The 15,505-nt window shown below is 47.6% G+C and overlaps 7 protein-coding genes across 7 annotated transcripts; 4 read left to right on the top strand and 3 right to left on the bottom strand.

Moving 5' to 3' along the window:
• Positions 1-1,645: 1,645 nt before the first annotated feature.
• On the bottom strand, positions 1,646-3,630 carry E1B28_008720 (uncharacterized protein). The gene is made up of 9 exons (XM_043153547.1): positions 3,435-3,630; positions 3,341-3,372; positions 3,102-3,279; positions 2,807-3,040; positions 2,641-2,749; positions 2,514-2,590; positions 2,337-2,456; positions 2,198-2,283; positions 1,646-2,141 (listed from the first exon to the last, which is right to left on the bottom strand). Exons 1-9 carry the CDS (start codon positions 3,462-3,464, stop codon positions 1,973-1,975), a joined length of 1,035 nt encoding a protein of 344 aa, XP_043008831.1. The 5' UTR covers positions 3,465-3,630; the 3' UTR covers positions 1,646-1,972.
• A 249-nt stretch (positions 3,631-3,879) lies between these two features.
• On the top strand, positions 3,880-4,784 carry E1B28_008721 (uncharacterized protein; the record flags this gene model as incomplete). The annotated part of the gene is made up of 5 exons (XM_043153548.1): positions 3,880-4,022; positions 4,078-4,142; positions 4,194-4,237; positions 4,298-4,613; positions 4,672-4,784. 5 exons carry the CDS (start codon positions 3,880-3,882, stop codon positions 4,782-4,784), a joined length of 681 nt encoding a protein of 226 aa, XP_043008832.1.
• A 324-nt stretch (positions 4,785-5,108) lies between these two features.
• On the top strand, positions 5,109-6,334 carry E1B28_008722 (uncharacterized protein; the record flags this gene model as incomplete). The annotated part of the gene is made up of 7 exons (XM_043153549.1): positions 5,109-5,154; positions 5,207-5,293; positions 5,351-5,411; positions 5,463-5,530; positions 5,581-5,634; positions 5,687-5,761; positions 5,823-6,334. 7 exons carry the CDS (start codon positions 5,109-5,111, stop codon positions 6,332-6,334), a joined length of 903 nt encoding a protein of 300 aa, XP_043008833.1.
• A 95-nt stretch (positions 6,335-6,429) lies between these two features.
• Positions 6,430-8,380, bottom strand: E1B28_008723 (uncharacterized protein; the record flags this gene model as incomplete). Its single annotated transcript, XM_043153550.1, has 5 exons — positions 6,430-6,917; positions 6,972-7,361; positions 7,418-7,589; positions 7,653-8,013; positions 8,064-8,380. The coding sequence occupies 5 exons, from the start codon at positions 8,378-8,380 to the stop codon at positions 6,430-6,432; spliced, it is 1,728 nt and encodes a 575-aa protein (XP_043008834.1).
• On the bottom strand, positions 8,112-12,879 carry E1B28_008724 (uncharacterized protein). Its single transcript, XM_043153551.1, has 12 exons — positions 12,730-12,879; positions 12,453-12,682; positions 12,332-12,402; positions 12,182-12,276; positions 12,016-12,131; positions 11,871-11,953; positions 11,779-11,821; positions 11,653-11,728; positions 10,956-11,597; positions 10,863-10,903; positions 10,639-10,809; positions 8,112-10,585 (listed from the first exon to the last, which is right to left on the bottom strand). The coding sequence occupies exons 1-12, from the start codon at positions 12,760-12,762 to the stop codon at positions 8,506-8,508; spliced, it is 3,681 nt and encodes a 1,226-aa protein (XP_043008835.1). The 5' UTR covers positions 12,763-12,879; the 3' UTR covers positions 8,112-8,505.
• Positions 12,880-12,893: 14 nt separating this feature from the next.
• Positions 12,894-14,414, top strand: E1B28_008725 (uncharacterized protein; the record flags this gene model as incomplete). The annotated part of the gene is made up of 6 exons (XM_043153552.1): positions 12,894-13,017; positions 13,069-13,168; positions 13,220-13,525; positions 13,577-13,989; positions 14,046-14,181; positions 14,237-14,414. The coding sequence occupies 6 exons, from the start codon at positions 12,894-12,896 to the stop codon at positions 14,412-14,414; spliced, it is 1,257 nt and encodes a 418-aa protein (XP_043008836.1).
• Positions 14,415-14,568: 154 nt separating this feature from the next.
• On the top strand, positions 14,569-15,488 carry E1B28_008726 (uncharacterized protein; the record flags this gene model as incomplete). The annotated part of the gene is made up of 5 exons (XM_043153553.1): positions 14,569-14,827; positions 14,885-15,041; positions 15,102-15,207; positions 15,262-15,344; positions 15,398-15,488. The coding sequence occupies 5 exons, from the start codon at positions 14,569-14,571 to the stop codon at positions 15,486-15,488; spliced, it is 696 nt and encodes a 231-aa protein (XP_043008837.1).
• Positions 15,489-15,505: the final 17 nt, after the last annotated feature.

The raw sequence follows: 15,505 nt of genomic DNA on the forward strand, positions 1-15,505 counted from the left end.
TCGTAAATTCTGGAAGACCGGTGATAGGAAGGTATTCATGATCGAGTGCGGGGGTGTTGAGGAGGATCTGTTCGGTCTATATGCAGATGCGGATTTAGAAAGGAGAACAGTAAGAGTGCCCAGGGTGAAGCGCACCTTTCTAACGACAGGTAGAACCCAAGGCTTATCGTCGTCGTCTCTGTAGGCTCCGACCCCCAGGTTGACCTTTTTCTCAAAGGTATCGACTTTGTACGCAGCGGTCAACTTGAAAATGCTACCTCAATGCAGTTAACTATCTCGCCCGATCGGGATCCCCGACCAATTATACGTGCCTGTCTGGAGGTGCAAGAGGAACATTTTGCCAAGTGTCTACCATTTCCAGGCGTGAGTTTCAACTATCACGACCCCCGAGAATGCGCACCTGCGGCGGCCATATTGGATGAAGGTGCGATATGGGTAACGACTTGTTTGAGTCTGTCAGCCATCGATTATGGTGAAAAGCAAAGAAAACAGAAAGAAAAAATTGAAGCGAATCAGATGTACTAGGCTGAACGAAACCCGCTAGCTTATATCCGGATAGAGAGGCGGAGGCTTGTGATATCGATATGTAAAACAGCCCTCCTCGAACCGGAAAAGTAAAAGTAAACGAGTTTCAACTTACTTGAGGAACGAGGAAAGAAGACTATTGAAAATTTGGATATCGATGAGTTTATATATACTCGTTTATTCCAGCAGGCCAACCTAAACTCCGAAGTTATGTAAGGAAGGTCGGGTGCCCGCCGCGTCGCTGTTTCAGTGCACACTGCCCACAGCAGCGATAATTCGTGCACCAAAGCTCAGTAGTACTTTCATCTTTCATAAATTGCCCTCGAAAAAGGAACAAAAAATAATAATTAGATAGGTTGCGGAGATAGAACATGGTCCGTGATATAATATTGGTATGCGAGAGTGCCGTCGTCGTAAATCCCAACAGGGAGAAACCGTATCGTATGTCGGACGTAGGAAAGGGGAATGGGCGTGAAGAAGTATGTGCGGCGGGAATCAGCGGGATGCCGATGTCAAGCCATGGCTATCTTGTTCGCAACCGTCCGCTCACTCTCCAACTTTGCTTTATTCCGGTCAAACGCCTGTTGCCTGCAGTCTTCTAGCTTATTACAACTGTGGTGCTCGGGTAGACGGTGCTATATCACAGGATCCAGTTGGTTAGCACAGCGGTCGGAAGTCGAGTTTAGGGACGCACATCTCCACAAAACTGAGATCGACAATGAGGACATTGACCAACTATTCTCAACGCAGCAGAGTTACATTGGTCTGGGGTGTCGATTTGGAACTGGCAGCGTTTCTTGGCGGGCATGATTTATGAGTTGTAGATAGAGAGCAGCTGACTGAAGAGGCAATGAGAGAAGGAGAGGTCGGAAAGAGAAGGAGAACTTACAGAGTATAGAACGGGCAAGAAGAAGGTGGATGAAAGAGAAAGGGCAGAGTTGAAGGGAGGCTTTTTATGTCAGACGACGCGTAAGCTTTTTGCTAGTCCACGTGGAGTGGCAGTGCGTCTCCAGCTCATTACTCCGATGCCGACGAACAAGTCCGAGGTTATTCGGGACAATCGAACACACGCACTTTGGGTACAAGGACGAACATGCATACTCGTACCATCAGTCTGGATCGAAGAACATTCACACGCATCCACCCATAAAATAGGTTCAGTATGAGGTCGGAACCGAACTAGTTTCCTACAGTGATCAGTTTTGGGTAATTATTACCATAGTCTGTCGCATTTCATCGGAAGTGGAAGTGGGGGTATAGGAAGTGATATCCATTGTCCGTATCGTAAACCTGAATATCGCATTAACCTAAGAATGAATGAATGTCGCTGGTAGCGTATGTTAAATATGTGCGGATGAGATTAAACGAATGATAGCGAAGGGGGGGGGAGAAATCAAGATAAACTCGTTAAATACACTAAAAAAAAGGTAAGGAAAAGACGGTGAGCCTATTTGCCGGCGTTTTTGGCGTTTTTGGCGTTGTTGACCTGTTGGGCGACAACAACACCGACAACGATGCCGATGATAGCGAGAAGGATGAGGATGATGAAGAAACAAATCCACCGTTTCTTGCGGGCAGCGCGTGCAGAGTCAACAGCCTTATCGGTGTATTGGAGACTGGGGAAAGTTGAAGCAAGTTAGGTCTTGGATCCATTATATTCGATGTCACTTACCCCGCTTCAGTATCCTTCTCCACAGAAGCAGCTTGTGTTTCAATGTTCATAATGGTCTCATCTTGCTCCGCAACAAGGACGCTCATCTAATTTCACAATCAGCAAACAGTCTCTTCTCACGTAAATCGGATGTACGAACATCGTTGAAGAGCTGAGCGAGCTCGGCGAGTGTCTTCTCAATACGCTTGATGTCTTCATGTCGTTCCTGAACTTCGCGGTAGGCTGCTCTGGAAGCTCCAATGCGGTTCGAGTCCATCACCTGAGTAGAAACACGTTGTGAATATTCCATCGCCATTCAAAGGTGAAAGCCACGAACCGCCTGCTGGAAAATTTGTCCCCCGCTCTCTTCATGGACGACCGCCTTTATCTCCTCCGGTGTGGCGTCAGGTTTGACTAGCGGGGGAGTTTAAAAGGACCAAAAAAGTAAGTGTAAGCAGACTTGCCAATCTTGAATTGTCTCTCCATTCTCTGCTTGTATTTTGTCCGATACTGCTGCTCAACAGTCTGGTAATTTTGAATGGCTTCCACAAACTTGGATTTGACCAACGCAGTCTACGGGAGGGAGAGACAGGTTACTTGAGATGGCTCACCGTTGAAAATCATGCATACCTGTTGTTTGCGTGTCTGGCCATCCCGTCCTGAGGCACCTTGTTTCTCCAAGGCTTTAATTCGGCGCTTGAGAGTCGCGCTGAGTGCGCTGGTATCTTCGACAAGCTCATCTAGTTGTGCAGCATTCCGTTGTGCGGCGGCGTCATCCATATTATTCAATGAACGCGAGTGAAGGTCACCAATGCGGGAAACATTGTCGTTGAATGTGCGGATACTATCTTGGAGGGAGGATATCTGGACAGGGTGATCAAGATGTTGAGTGTTGGGAGGTTATGGCGAAGGCAAGTGCACTCACTTCAGCATAGAACGCCGACATACTGTCACCCCCGGTCATGTTGCCATTAAAGTTCGCCGACGTAGGTACATCTGACATTTCATATGATGCACCGTCCTGTTGAGCATAGGGATTGGGTCGACGAGGTTGATATCCACCACCACCACCACCACCACCTGCCTGAGAAGGATAGGAGTTGCTAAAAATGACAAGTGAGAAATGAAATCAGCTGTTGAATTACTTCTGCAGAAACGACATACGAGCTCATATTATTTGCTCCGCCCTGTTGTGCCTAAGAGGTAACAAAAGAAGTGAGTCCTTTCTTGACAGCGTCAATATCGTTGAACAGCTCACTCTCATCGCTGCTAGCCTGTCTCTGGCCATATTGACTGGAAAAGGAGAAAAAGATTGAGGTTCAAAAAAGTTGTATCGGGTCTTGGCGTAATATAACGGGTCTTTTTATGGGTAAGAAAGTTGAGTGAATATGCCAAAGGCGTCGAGCGCTTTGGAGATTAGCTCGCAGTGGTGTCAGTGAGAAATTGGACTGGAGGCAAAACCAAATTAACGCAAATATTGAACAGCACTGCACAGGGCGCATCCTCGTGCATCGCATACCGTACTCTCTTTATTATTATATTCAAATTGTTCAAGCAGAGAAGGGGGGAATCTTCCAAGGCGATCAGCCGTACCTCTAACCGTCTAACCGTTCAAGGTCGTTGAAAAATCTCAAAATCTCAAGTTCCGCCTACCTGACAGTATTGTGATATGCTGGCACATATCCTCATTCTTCTGAACCACCATGTTCTCAATCGTTACCACTCTTTTCCACTCAATCTCGCTATCGATACTGGTTTATGGTTACAACAGCCTTCATACAATGTCTATCGACGAATGGATTAGGTCACAGTATGGCGGCCACTTCCAATATTTGACGATCCAGGGGTATACACATGTGGTCGTCCAGCTGTACAACGCTCAATGTTACGCGACTATGTAGGCTCATCATTGCGGGCATTACGATGGCTGCCAGTGTCGCACTAGATCTTTTCCCGTCCTCAAAAGGTACGCAACGACCTCCACCAAACGGTCGGGGGTCTCAGATGATATTCCTAGCTTTGCTCGCTTTCAAAAGAGCATTGTTCATGATTGCGATGCCTGTATGTTCATTTGAGATTTGTCATACACGGTATCATGATGCTCACCTCAGTTACTAACAGTTGGCGACGGTCATATCAACAGTCTATTGGTCCCTTTTGCTGTTGGTTCCTACTATGATCTTGCAAGAGAGTGGAAAGTTTTCAGACCATCCCGTCTCTGCGAACATCGCAAAACTTGCACTAGTTCGGATACCTCTATCTGTTGACCTGTCATTGCATTTGGCTCCTGGGGTTTCACTTTTGGTGGATTTTTTCGTCTTTGAGAGAAAGTACAGTCAGAAGGAGGCCAGACGGGTTGCACCTGCTATAGCTCTTGCCTACACGATTCTCTATGGAATATGGGTCGAGCACTGTGCGAATCACAATCAAGGCATGTGTAAGTAACCTTTTTAAACGAAGTGCAGACGCGCCGCCTCACGTTTTGAACATTCCAGTTCCCTACCCATTTCTGACAATGAGTCCTCCAACTGGACGTCTTGCTATCTATGCGGCGGCTGGCCTATTCGCATTTCTGTCCTTTAAAATGCTCAATCATTTGCATGAGTAAGTACATATGTACCAATTGTAGCCAGCAATAGACTCCAATAGACTCCTCGAAGTTACGTAAAGCCATCGCCGACGCGGCAACTCGAACTTGGGACAAAAGAACATTGACAATGACAATAAGTCCATTGTCCTCATTGTGGTCCAAAAGGACAAAATGAAAAATAAGAGCTGTCGGGCTTGCTTCTATCCCCACCACCTCTGCACTACTTATCTCCACGGCTGGTTATTACCCGATACGATTCCTCCACTCCTGCTGGCAGCGAGTTAATCCTACCAACTCCAACATTTACCCTTCATTTTCCAGCCACGAACTGTATCAACTAGTATGGAATATTCGGCTGTATTCATAAAGGCTCGTGCTATTGCGTTCTGTGAGTATCAAGGTGCTATTGACTGAATCGTGTTTCTGACTCTGCATTGCAGCGTTGGTGGCTTTCATCAGCTTTACGTGGACTGTGCTGTTGTGTGTAGTATTGACTCTACAGTGGGACGTGATGGATAAACCAGAAAGTGAGTGCATCAACTCTCAAACTGGGTGTTAAGTCTTCACCGGACCCCGTCTTTTAGAATCTTTCGTCGCAGTTATGATCGTGCTGAATGTGCTCACTATGTTTTTATTACTCATCTTGTGAGTGGTGCATTGAAGTAAATCGTTAACGATAACTTACTTCAGCTCAAGGCTGGTACTGCGGTTCAGACCATGGCTTGATGGCGCTCGATGTTTGTTTGTGCTAGCCGCACACATAAGTGAGCTTTTCCTCTTCTTATCATCCACGCTGCTCAATGATCCACCGAAGCTACTGCCGCTTGGTTTCTTTCATGGTCTCCGAAATTTCGTTGCGAGACTGGAAGTAGGTCACTTGTCATATGTCACTTTCAAGCCAATTCTTACTCATCTCAAAGATCTAGACAAGGAGGGGACGTGCGGGCTTTTGATCGTGTATATGGTACTTGCAAGCTGGGTAATTCCAACACTAGGTGCGTCTTTTCTTTGATTCGCTGAAACATTCGACGGCTGATCGGTTTTCTCACCATCTAGTCCTCTTATATCTCGGTGGCCTCGTCTTGATGATTCGCCGTCGTTCAAATCTACCAAAAGCCAACCAGATTGTCTCTGACGATCAGGACTTAGAAAAACGTTCGTCTGGTAGTTCAACTCAACGCCATGATTCTTTTCTCCCCGCGGGTTCTCAGCATTCGAATCATGATCAATCCCTCGATCCGTTCAGGAGATTGACTATTCTCCCTCCAACCATGGCGCAAGGCGGAATGACTCGGGACAGGATGTCTGATGGCTCGAGGAGTCAGTCTTTCTCCTCAACGACAAGGCAGTCGTATAACACGAGGTCCTCTGTTCCCTTACGAATGTCACAGCCAATGATGGATGGTCTGCCAAAAGTAAACGAGCAGTTCAACGTTACTTCCACTGGCTCCTGGACACACCAGTCTCGCTTGACGTTGCCTTTGCCTTTTCCTCCTGAACGAACCTCACAAGGACCACTTCCTGCTCAGTCCACGACACTAGCTAAATCTGCGCCGAAATTGTACTAGAACGCTGTAGATCCTTTTTAATTATACAATACAATAAGTATCAACAAGCGTTATAAATCTAAGGTGCTTCAAGTTGAAAACGCTCTATCCGGTCCTCATAAATTATAGGTTACAATGAATTGTGCTATCTGCTCCTCGCCCCGTTTCAAACCCCGAAGGAATGCGTCCTGGTAACGTAAACAATCACCCTCATTTGTTGTGTCAATACCAGCCCGACCGGACTTCAAGATGTCATTGATATATTGTCCGACAAAACCAAGTTTTGAGAGTTCATGCAGCGCGAAAAATTTCGCTGTCTTGAATCCTTCCGAAAATCCCTTGTCTTCAGGGGAACTGGGGACCGAGATTGGATCATGGACATCGGTAAGATAGTCAAGGATACTTTGAGGCAGGTCAGCAGGAATGTATGGAAATAAAGGAGCAAAACTCGAGTTTGAAGGGAGAACCCGCTGCCCATGGCTTTTCAAGAAGAACGAAGGGTTGGAAACGTTATACGAAAAGAATTGAGGAGGGAGCACTCCTTTTTTCACTGCGGAGTAGAAACACCAAGCGGGATCTTGTTCACAATCTTCTGTCTTCAATGCTGATAGCTGAATTCAGTCAAAGCATCTCAGAGAGAGAAATAACGGAAACTCACACCAGAAGGCCCAGCCAGGAGTCATTTTACCGTAGACGTCCATCTGTGCTTGACAGAACTCCCGGATGGACTGTTCTTTCTGTTCTTCTGGCTCGAGGCTTTGAGAAGTGAGAGCACACGACCACTCATCAACCACTAAATTGTGCCGTGGCACAGGGCTGCCGAGTTCACTAGAAACACGAGAATTGACATCGGAAGTATGCTGCGAGGCAGGCTTAGCGGCGTCGGAAGGTGTGAACACGAAGTAAGAATGGTGATCTTGAACGACGAAGTCGGTCCTATCGGCGACCCAGCTTGTAAACTTCGGAAGATTGAAGGCGTTATGGATATAGAGAGGAAAGTTAGACGCTTCAGGAGAAACAGCTCTCATTCTAGAGATAGCTTCGGTATCTGGGAATATACAGGTGAATATGGCAGCGGATAACTCAGCATGCCAAGTGCCTCACAAAAATCGCACAGCAGTGGGTCATCCTGGGGTTCGTTGAGGATTTGAATACCTATAACATTAGGTAGGTGGACGAGTTGCTCCATCAAGAAAACAAGAGCGTTAATCGTCTTGTCCATATTGGCTGTATTCTCAAAGAAGCTAATGTGTCCATCCGAGATGCCAGAATGAGCCTGAAGCAGAATCAAGCGAGTTAAGAGTTGAAGGGGTTCACAAACTTGAAACGGAGATCGGACCTGGCCGTTTTGACTGCCCACCGCCCCGTGCAGATCCACAAGAACACCTAGGCCAGCTTTCCCCGCCATTTCGATAGCGCGCATTACTCGAGCCCAGGAACCTCCATAAACTTGAGATACTCCTTGGAATGGCGTATCTAGGCAAAAAGCAGGTCCAAGGGACCAATATCCTATTGGAAGACGGACAGTGTTGATCCCAATGCTTGCCAGGTAGTCAAAATCAGTTTTAGTGATAAAAGTATCCCAGTGATTTTCGAGGATAGACTGAGCATTGAAACCAGAAGCAACGTCGATCTCGGCTGTCTTGGGTCCACTAGCAGAATTGAAGAGAGAGGGTACCATCCATTCTTCTGAGACGAACCTGTTCCGCTGAATTAAGGCAAGGATGTGATTGACGAAGAATAGATTTACCATGAGCCAAGATTCACGGATCGCTGATGCCGATAACGATAGATGTCTGACAACGAGAAAGAATGACACGAAACATCGGTGCTGGTTGGAGAACAAGGTACGCTGGTATCTTCGAGCAGCTGCCTGGCAGAGTCATTGTGAGCTTGATTTTTGAGAGGTCTGTGCCAATCCTCTTGATTCGTGTACTGAGAATGTAAACTTGCTTCTTGCGAAGGGGGGCCTCCTGGCCCAGCATTCGAGTAATGCATTGCGGGATCGATAGTGTGCCCGAAGGAGAAACGAAGGATTAGAACGAGTAAAGGCGGAGTGATGTACATAGCGAAAACTGTCGAGGCAGCGCAGATGATAGCGACAAGTAGAGACGCGAGTAACACGTGGCGCTCGATCGCGAAGATAGTATCGGTACGTATGTTTGTAAACACAGTAGAATAGGAAAATCCGACTATCGAACACTGGATTTAGACTCCTCACTCTCATAAGCACTCAGTAAATCGTCGTAACCTTCATCGTCACCCTCTTCTGCACCGCTGTCACGGATTCTTTTTACAGCTGCCTTCTCCGTCCCAGCGCCTCTCTTGGTCCGGGAGCCGGTAGATATTTTTCTAGATCGTGGCTCTTGTCCTTCAGTCGAGAGTTTCCTGGAAGGGCTACGAATAGTATCCCCCGATCTTTGGCGTGTTGGCCTAGGTGACTTCTGGGACGTCGGAGAATTGGAAGACGAGGACAATACTTCACCATCAAATTCAGTGGCTTTCGGCGTCAGCACTGCATCATGCTCTAAAGGCCAGTCCACAGCGAGATTCGGACTACGTCGGCCTGGATCTTGGAGACGTAAATTCGTAGGTCGTGACGGATGACGCTTGGAGCGTATCCTTGGACTTCTTGGGCTCTTATGCGGTGTCTCTGGTGCAGAAGACTCGGATGTTGTTTCTGGTTTGTGCGATGAGGGAATGGTTATTCTTGTTAGTGATTTATCGTGCTGCATTGGCATAATCGTGGGCGATGACACGACAGAACCGGCCAGTGAAGATTCTTCAGGCTCGTTTATTGTTACGACATTATTTCTGTACGAGGGACTGCCAATGGGCGTGCGGGGGATAGATGGAGAGTCAGGGATATCTACTTGACTCCAACCACCAGGTAAAGGTGCTTTGGATGGGGTGCTAATGGAAGAAGTCCCGGATGATTGAGATAGCCGGGCGAAGGAAGAGGTTCTAGAATGCGGTGCCATAGGGGATACTGACGTCCTGTTCAACGGAACTTTGCGACTAGTAGATCCATCTGAATCCCAACCGGACTTAACGGGTCCTGAAAAAGCGTCGGAAGGGGATAGAGATGACATTGAAGACAGGGAGTCACGATTTGAAAGCCGTCTTCTAGTCGTAACATGGCTCCATTGACCCGAAGGCTGACCAAGAACGGGTGTACTGTTCTCTGAACGGGACAGTGGCCTATCACGACCTACAGTCATCAGGGACGACGAGTTCAGTAGTAGCGGACGTGGCCCTGCCTTTGGTTTCGGTAAAGTCTCAGGCCCCTCGGATCGAGTGAGTGCTGCTAGCGAGGCGGTCAGGTTCTTCGTTTTCTGCAGGATGGCACTGTCAGACTGCGGCGAAAGCTCTGGACTGCTGGGGGCTACGGTTAGTCCGGGTCCGGAGAAGATAATTGTGTCCCTAGGAGGGCGGAAATGTGATGGTCGGGGAGGTGGGGAATGAGGGTCGTCGGGATCAATATCCGGAAGTGAGCCCCTGCGAGCTTCTCCAGGTCTAAAGTCAAGTAATGGGCTCGGTGGCGCTGAAGCATTTATCGGAGTTGCATCCTGTTTGTCGTTAGAGTCGGCATGCCGTCTGCCCCAAGTAGTCATCAAGGCTTTGGCTCTCCAGTTGCTACTCACTTTAGCAAACGTTGCGGCAGCGTCCGATTCCTTCAGCTTTTCAGCATAATCCCAGAGGAGATTAGGGTTAGAAGGCGGGGCTGAAGAGGAGGGTGCACCTCTTTCATTTGAGGGGAGATCACTGGAAGGTGTCCTGGAAGATATTGGAATCGCAGAGGATGAAGGAGTTACAGGAGTTGGAGGTGGTTCCATAGAAGACTGATTCGTTATACCTCTCCATACTGTAGAAGCAAGCCTCGAAGTGAGGCCAACAGATGAATTTCCGGTTCCTTTTCTATCAGTCTCGTCTTCTCCATCTTCTACTTCTGCTTCATCATCCGATGCCACAGGGGAACGGTCAGGAGAAGATAGTTGGTTAGTGAAACCTTTCCACATCGTTACCCTCAACCGGGCACCAAGAGGGAGCAGGGTATCTTCCGAGGCTCGCGCTTCCTCCTCACGCCGTTGCTTGAATTCAACTGCAAGTTGAAGAACTCGATCGATGCCGCCCGCAGGTTCGATCCGATAATTTTGTAGAAAAGACAATCCCTCAGAAAAAGCATCCCCCAGCTCCCATGGTCTCAATGGGGACGAAGGAGGCAATTCTTGTCCCCATTGTATCTGACTTCTTTGTTGACTCTTACCTAGTCTAAGGAGTTGTAACCGTCAGGTACATTGATGGCCACCAAAGACCTCACTTACGTCAATAACCTAACCCTTACTCGAATTAGCAAAGAAGTACAAACGTTGAGCAGCATATCGAGCCTTGCGTTGGATTGCCTCTGTCTTGGCTGGCAGGAAAAAATTGCATCCCATGCGATAATGAGGGGTTCATATGGAAAAGTATACGCCAACAACGGGCCGAGCCAACCACTGTACAATTGACATCAACGGCTAGTTGACTTCAAAATATCGAAGGAACCTACTAAGAATAGTGCGGTTGAGCAGGATCGAGGCCTATCGCGGCCTATCAAGTGAGGATCTGAGAAGGGAGGATATGTAGGTGATAATGAACGTACAAGGCTTTGCCAAAGGTCATTGTCTGCCCATGCCAGTCTCTCACTAAACTTCTTCATCCAGATGCCACTGCCTTCCTCGTCTTCCAAGTCTGAAAACTCCGCTATTATTGCTTCAAAAAGCCAGAAGGTATCGGCTTCAACGTGTGCCAAATCTTCGACCTCAACTTGCTGATTCAAGGCAGAGTAAATTGGTGCAAGGAGAGTCGGAACATGAGGAGAACGGTTTCCAGGTTTGATAAAGGAATGCAAATAAAGTAAACGAAGCATCGCCGAGTTATGTCTCTCATTAATATTGTCATTACCATGAAACCAGTCGGTGAGAGGGGTCTTGAAGTCGCCGGTTTCCAGACGGATTTCGGGTATAGCGACAGAGCCTGATATAAGCTGACGTTTGCCTAGAATGGCTTTCAAACGAATATCAAGATTCTTGGCGCACTGCAACTTCAGCTTGGGCGGAGCCGTATCTTCAAGTGGACAAGGAAGGGCTAAATCTGGTTGTTCGCCTCCTAATCCATTGAATAACTTTGGTGGGGTATCGTAAAGCTGTCGGGAGGCTTGAAGCAACGAAGAATCGAGAGGGTGTATCGGAATCGTCGGAGGCGGAAGATTCGCGATAGGCTCGAGTAAACGTTTGACGAGTTCCTGATGTTGGAGAGAATCAAGAGTCGCGAAGATGATGGGATTTGGGCTGACGTACATAATAATCACTCCGCTGTTGGTTCATTACACGATGCCACGACGCTTTCAACACCGGGAGGGTGCCGAAAAATAATCTTTCAAAAAGTTGTAAGTAGTCGATCGTGGACGCAGTTGAATGACCTACTTCCAAATCTTCGGACGAAGCCACGAAGGTTTATCTGGAATACCTGCCAATGGGTGAGACACCGGTCCCCGTCATCTATAGGACAGACGAACCACGGGCGCAAAGCTTGCGTAAAGCTGCTATGTCTACGACGGGTAATGTATCAGGGTTCAGGATGTCCAAAAGTAGTTTCTGACTACCGCGCGGTATCAGGTCATCATTCGACGGTCGTATGTGCCATAAGCTAAGACAACCCACATATCTTCTCTCGGTGGATCTGGTGACCAATCAACGTTATGTGACTTCGCAATCTTGAGAAGAAGTTCATCAGCTTGAGCGGTCGTAGAGGCGGTAGTTGATAACGCTTTTGTGATCTATATGAATTGAGATGTAAAGCGGGAAGTTGACGAGTTATCGAGCTTACACGGATCGAGACTTTGCCTTCACGGTTGTCAACTGCCGCCCGCGAGAATTCCGTTCCCATCCGTTGTAGCAGCAGGTCTCGAATGTCATGAAGCTCTGGAAGGGCGTTCTATCAGAAATATCGACAAACTAAGAGGAATAGTAGACATACCTTTGAGATCAACATGTGGCGCAGCGAAGATGATGCTCGAAGCAGCTTCGACGACAGCTGGGTTGTGGCAACTGAGGAAATAAGATCAACACCGAGATGGTGGACGGGGACGTGAACACACTTCTGTCCAATCTCGGAGACGTGTTCGAGCATAATGGCAACGTGCATCTCAAGCATTTCTAATACGTCCCCGAATGCATCCTCTTGCATCACGGTGCGTGCCTTCATACGTGCAAGAGTGACATTGCCCTTTTGTAACGAAGAAGCAATCTCCTTCCTGGTGATAGTTCCCTTTGCATCAATTTTATCTTGTAGTTGTCCGAGGCGTTGACTTGCTGTTCTAAGTAGAGCCTAACGCACGTCGAGGTCTGCGCGAAATGGAAGGTTGGGGAGCGCACCTTTACCGAAGTCAAGTCCCAAGCTGTTGCCATTCAGGGTTTACTGCGATACACCTGACGTGAATCTTGGCCGTAGGAAAGAGGGAGGAATAGTTTTCGCTGACGGGTAGAAATAGCCGCGTGGGAGGTGACGGTCTTACTCGGTTACAACCGCCTAGAACGGCATGCCCTCTCTAATTCGACTGTGTCGTTCGTTACTATTCGATACCCAATACTTTCATGTCTTGTCACTCTTGGTGGTACTTGGGGATGCTATTATGTCCTTACTCATCCTCAAGCTCGTTCCGTGTCAGTATATGTCGCCTTCTCGCATCAGTAACGCTGATATTCTTTCTGTAGACACGGAAATCGACTGGGAAACCTATATGATTCATGTACAGTTATATGATAAAGGGCAGCGCGACTATTCAAGAATAACGGGGCCCACAGGCCCATTAGTGTGAGTGTTCCCAGCTCTCGAGTGTTGTCCTTTCATGGAAACTCCTGTCAGATACCCAGCTGGTCACTTATGGATCCACCTCGCCCTAGAACGAATTACGAGTGGAGGCACCCTCATCCCGCTTGCACAGAAGATCTATACGGCACTCTATTTGATTTCTTTGGCATTATCCTGTGCAATTTATGGTAAATCCACAGGTGTTCCAAACTGGGCACTACTGTTTTTACCGCTTAGCAAACGTCTGCATTCAATTTATATCCTACGCCTGTTCAACGATTGTTGGTCCGTGGTTTTAATGCAATGCGCGATACTCGCGTTCCAGAACGCGTGGGACGATACTGGAGTTTTACTTTACGCGTCAGTTGACTTTGAATCGAACGTTGTTGTAATGCTCATAATCGACATTAGTGCCACTTTGTCAATCAAGATGTCGATACTACTATATCTTCCCGGTGTTATAGTGATTCTGGTCAAACGCAAAGGTCTGATCTACACTATTCGAAAACTAGTCACCATTGCCGGAATCCAGGCCGCAATCGCCCTTCCTTTCATGCAAGAGAACTGGCGTGCATACCTGCGATCAGCCTTCGACCTTTCCCGTGTATTCTTGTACAAATGGACAGTCAACTGGAGAATGATTCCAGAGACGGTCTTCTTGCATCCAAGCTGGACGAAGGCATTGTTGATTGGCCATGTATCCGTACTAATATGTTTCGGAATGTTTTGCTGGTGTAGCCCTGATGGTGGGCCAAAGGCGACTGTGAGTCGAGCTCTTCGTCGCCCTTGGACACCTGCGAGGATTGCCCCAGTGTCAGCTGACTGTAAGTTAGGTCTCTTTGGGCTTTGTTAGACGTTCGCTCATACGTTCAACGTGAAGTTGTTACGGTGACATTGTTTACCTGCAACTTGATTGGCCTACTCTTTGCAAGGTCCCTACACTACCAGTTCTATAGCTGGTATGCACAGCAAATACCACTCCTCTTATTCAGGACTACTTATCCATTCCTTGTCAAGTGAGGATCGCCATGCTACCCATTTGGATGAAACAGCTAAAATATCTCCCCCTAGAATTGCGCTGCTTCTTGCCATTGAATACTCATGGAATGTGTTCCCTTCGACGATTATATCCTCCTCTGCTTTGCTGGGGGCACATGTTATTCTTCTCGTTGGAATACGGTATGGTTATCCTTGCGGGATTTTGTCACCTCGACAACCTCATGCTGCACGTAGAAGTAAAAATACATAATATTGGGAACCCTGCTAGCTTATCATGAGATGGTGACCTCTGAATTTGTGTTGTCGTACGGGGTACGGGCGTATGGTCTGGTTGCTCAACTGCACTAATTGTGACTAATTGCCCTTGATTGAGTAACACCAAATCCTGTGTACCGCTGTCTAGAATGGTGAATAAGGCAAGCAAGCAGCGAACTCGAGCTGTCGACAAACGACTTGTCTGTAACTCTACACCAATTTCGCTCCCTTTCCCCTGTATATCTAGCAAAGCCGACGTTGCGAGTCATGATCTCCTCGTCGACCAGATTATCCTCCTTCACAACATCCTAACTAGAACGGAATGTCAAGCTTTCATCAAGATGATTGATACACTGCCTTTGCAACTGACACCTCAAAAGAAACGAGGAGAGGCTGAGAGAGTTAACTGTGAGCATTAACAATCCGGAAACTCGGTCTTGTAAAGAGCTAAGTAAATACTGTCAGATCGCTTTAGCCTGCAATCTGCAGCTTTCGCAGAGAATTTGTGCGCATTACTCCTACCTCATTTGCCAGAACTCGACACCGGAAATGGTATGAGCCGCCCCGTCTCTTGCAACTCAAACATCAGGTTGTACAAGTATACGCCATCACAATTCTTCGGGTGAGCAAGTGCCAAGGTCCTGCGTTTACGAGCGCTGATTTTACTGCAAATCGTTCTCAGAGCACATTACGATGATTCCGTAGTTGACCCTACCACTGGTGCCAAATCAGAATGGACGGTGCTGGTGTATCTCAGTGGAATCGAGGACGGAGTCGAGGGCGGAGAGGTTCGTGAATTATCTGACAAGAGGAAGAGAACAGGTTGATTGTTCGCCTTATAGACTATATTTTACAAGAGCGAGAGAAAGAAACAAAACGAGACCATTATTGCGCCTTTGACAAGGGGAACTGCTTTGCTTCACCGGTATGGCAGAAGGCGGTTACGGTTGCTTATCCACGCACTTACTTTCTTGGTAGTCATGGGCAGCAATGCCTGCTACACGAGGGCTCAAGGGTTCGGAAGGGTATCAAATATGTTCTTCGGTCAGATCTGATGTTTTCGACGTGAAATCGTTGCGAGCGAAG

This window comes from Marasmius oreades, chromosome 5, assembly GCF_018924745.1.
Source record: "Marasmius oreades isolate 03SP1 chromosome 5, whole genome shotgun sequence".
Taxonomy (NCBI): Eukaryota; Fungi; Basidiomycota; class Agaricomycetes; order Agaricales; family Marasmiaceae; genus Marasmius; species Marasmius oreades.

What these genes read in the sequence shown, in the direction of transcription:
- E1B28_008720 (XM_043153547.1), bottom strand. Translation starts at nt 3,464, where the DNA reads ATGGCCAGAGACAGGCTAGCAGCGATGAGA. An exon ending in TCGCTCAGCTCTTCAACGAT is followed by an intron (nt 2,284 to 2,336) that starts GTTCGTACATCC and finishes TTGTGAAATTAG; the next exon opens with ATGAGCGTCCTTGTTGCGGA. An exon ending in GAGAAGGATACTGAAGCGGG is followed by an intron (nt 2,142 to 2,197) that starts GTAAGTGACATC and finishes AACTTTCCCCAG; the next exon opens with TCTCCAATACACCGATAAGG.
- E1B28_008724 (XM_043153551.1), bottom strand. Translation starts at nt 12,762, where the DNA reads ATGGCAACAGCTTGGGACTTGACTTCGGTAAAG. An exon ending in AACAGCGGAGTGATTATTAT is followed by an intron (nt 11,598 to 11,652) that starts GTACGTCAGCCC and finishes CTCCAACATCAG; the next exon opens with GAACTCGTCAAACGTTTACT. An exon ending in GTAAGGGTTAGGTTATTGAC is followed by an intron (nt 10,586 to 10,638) that starts GTAAGTGAGGTC and finishes ACAACTCCTTAG; the next exon opens with ACTAGGTAAGAGTCAACAAA.